Source organism: Halyomorpha halys, unplaced genomic scaffold (assembly GCF_000696795.3).
Source record: "Halyomorpha halys isolate HHAL.00 unplaced genomic scaffold, Hhal_1.1 Scaffold359.1, whole genome shotgun sequence".
Lineage (NCBI taxonomy): Eukaryota > Metazoa > Arthropoda > Insecta > Hemiptera > Pentatomidae > Halyomorpha > Halyomorpha halys.
In genome coordinates this window covers 262,180-265,468 of record NW_027104882.1, presented here as the reverse complement: position 1 = coordinate 265,468, position 3,289 = coordinate 262,180, and the positions used below count along the sequence as shown (strand labels likewise).

General features: G+C 35.5%; 1 protein-coding gene across 1 annotated transcript in view; it reads right to left on the bottom strand.

Moving 5' to 3' along the window:
- The window catches only part of LOC106681682 (arylsulfatase B), a gene marked incomplete in the record, with an annotated part of 8,267 nt that overhangs the window by 2,062 nt on the left and 2,916 nt on the right, over positions 1 to 3,289 (bottom strand). The window contains 5 exon segments of the mRNA XM_024361197.2: positions 219 to 354; positions 438 to 598; positions 1,368 to 1,602; positions 1,929 to 2,084; positions 2,165 to 2,235. Coding sequence (XP_024216965.2) covers positions 219 to 354; positions 438 to 598; positions 1,368 to 1,602; positions 1,929 to 2,084; positions 2,165 to 2,235 — 759 coding nt within the window.

The following is a 3,289-nucleotide window of genomic DNA, read 5'->3' as shown; positions in this document are numbered from 1 at the left end:
CTATTTCCAAGTTCTCACAAAAAAGCAGTAGTTGAAGCTTTTAAACCCAATCAAACCTTAAATTTACAGATATATTAAAAGACAAATTAAATTATATGAGAGATTGCAAAAAATTTTTTAATCTCTAATTTAGTCAATCGATGTGGTTAAAATATTCATCAAAAGTGTTTATTGACAATATATTATTAAAAAAATAAATGACAGCTTATAATGTTTACCTGCAGCGGCATAGAGTGTAGGCAGCCAGTCGGAGATATGGAAGTACTGGTCTGAGATGCGCGATAAGTTCTGGAGAAGGGGACTCCAAACTGCTGCTACTGTTCTCACTCCTCCATCGTGCACCGAACCTTTTTCCTGTTGGCATTGTATAATATTACTATTATAAGAACAGTAAATACAGTGATTATTTCCATGTAAACCAAAATAAAACACCTTACACCTCTCAAAGGCCAATTTGAACCATGGTTAGTGAAGGAAGACGCGTGGGTAGGTGCGCCGTTGTCCGCGATGAACACGAGTATGGTGTTGTTAAGGAGTCCTCTCTCGTTCAGGGCTTTCACCACTTCCCCCACGGACCAGTCCAACCGTTCGATCATTGCTGGAACAGTATGTAATTCTTATGAATTGAAGACTTGTTTGACTTCAATCTATTTCAACTGGTTAGTAGCCTAGTCATCTGAAATTTAAATACATTATTCTTAATCAAAATATAAAAATTCTGATCAAATTAAATAATCTATAACATTTATCTTTAATGAACCAAATTTACCAGCCGGACCAGTCATTGGAAAATAGAACATGAGGACAATACTCTTGTATACTTATGATTTTGTCCTCATCTGTGGTACGATTAAAAACATCTACAATACAGCAGGAGGAATTGTAAAGAAAAGAGATGACAATCAATGTCTCTCTAAGAGTAATGAAATAAATATAAACTGCCTGGGCAGAACCGATTGGGAGATAGCAAAATAGGAACGCTACCTAGAGCCAACCAAATCTACTTCAGCATTACAAAAAGACATCGGAGTGTGGAGCAGGAGACAAAACACCACATTTACAAGAAAGTGGACTCAATCGAACCAATGGAAGCGAGAACTGGGTCATGCTTCCTCAGCAGATTACCCGAATTATTGGAACTTTACGTGGGGGTTATCTACAGGGTCTCACCCTATTCTAACACCAAGGTGGGGTCGTGGGACCGCCAGAGAAATAAAAGTCGATCCCCCCAGGTCGGAGTTGAACCGGCGTCGCTGCAGTTTTCAGGTTGTAAACAAAAACTCACGCCTCAACCTCCTGCACTACAGGCGGTCCCTTTTTTTAAGAGAACATGTACTAAACAATTATTGTACACAATTTGAACTTACCCCTAAGATATCCCCTGCCAGTTGTGTTCTGGACACCATTCGGAGCCTCTCTCTCTATGTCCATGAACGTAGTGTGTACCGCAGCATGGGTCAGGAGCAGCAGAAGACCATCTGGTTCCGGGTGGTCTCTGATCACCTTTACAGCTTCGTTGGTCAGCAGTTCGGTGAGATAATTGCCGTAGCACTCCCTCCAAGCTCCTTCCTCGTTGCGTCTCAGATCCCTACCAGCAACTCCCTGTTTAAACAGAAGAGAGCCCATTTTTGCCAAAATTGATTATTTTGTTAATAAAAGATATATCCCTTAATGGATCTTAAATGTCAGAAAATCACTTTCAAATTTGCTATAAAGCTGTTGATAAACATTTGTTAATTCTTATGAAAAGAAGAAGACAGTAACACATTGACCATCGATCTATGGCTATTATTTTGATTAAAACTAAGAAACTATCTTTGTCTTATCACCAAAACTAATTTAAATAATACATAGCATTTAAATAAAAGTGCATTAATTTATTATTCATTCTCAACTTCAAAAATGATGTTATAGAATAGTATACTTACATTAGTGTAGTGTGTGCAATCCCAGTAGCCCAAGTAGCCGTTGAGGTAACCGAAAAAGGAATCGAACCCTCTTCTTGTTGGTTGTTGTTCAGGAGTTTCATACCCCTGGTGCCACTTCCCGACTAGATGAGATTTGTACCCAAGCTTCGAGAAGTACTAACGATAATAAACAATATTAGATACTAACAATATCTTTGGTGTGCATTGGTTATCTAGCTATGGTTCATGGAAATTACCTGAGGCATGATTTTTACAGCAGGTGGTAATCCATCGTCGACTCCTGCTAGGCAAGGAGTGCTTTGCATTCCTTTAATAAAGAAGATGAAGAATTTTTAACTTTTAATTACTCTTAATAGAATGTTTTTTTTATCGATATTCATAAAATACCAAAAATAAACCGGTCTGATATTTCATTAGTTTTTATAATACAATGTTAATTCTATAGGGGAGTGGAGATCTACTGTTTCCAAGTCAGTGTTTCAAGCATAGCTTAAAGAGATAGGTCATGTTTTTCAGTGTTATTTACAGATAACTTACAACTTCCATATGTCACAAATATCCTTATATTTTACTAAGATATATTTCATTGACATATATTCTATAAGTCACAAATATCCTGCTCCTCACCATTTTGTCGCTGTACCGACAAAGCCCTTGATTTTCAACAAAAAATCTGTTGTCTGTATAAATTATCGTTATTAGGTAGTTAATAAGAGAGATGGAGCATAAATGCCTAGACAAACATGTTCAACCGTTGAAAGTAGGTTCTGTTATAAGTGATAAATATAAGTGAAAAGAGGACATTGTTTGTATAAAAGGCTTTTTAAATTTAAGATATATAAAAAAAAAGTGATATTGTGACATGAGCAATTAGCCTTGAAAATGAGATTAAAAACAAAGACATCAATATTAAGGTTGTATCCTTGAAAATGGCCTGAGGGCCGAAACGTTGGAGAATTTTTTAAAGAATAAAAGTTGAGAGTAAAATGGATCAAAAATGGTGTATGTTAATAATAAAATAAACCACTCTCAAACAATCATATAATAAGTAATAAACATTTTATTTTGAAACTACATATCTCCTTCTTCTGCAGTGGAACTACATTTTAAGGAGTTTTTGAGTTTAATTTAAGAGTGGCTATTAAGTTTATCATATGCTAGGGATTATCTTATATTAATTAAAAACGTAACCTAAAAATTATGGCGTAATTACATTTCTGATCAAGTCTCTTCACCCTTATGATTTCTGCTTCCCAAAAATAAAGCAGAAAAAAAACTATTTTTAAAACCACGTAACCCAAAAGAATAGTATTTCAAAAGGAAGTACTATTCTTTTCAACTTCAGATTAGTTTCTTTTGGT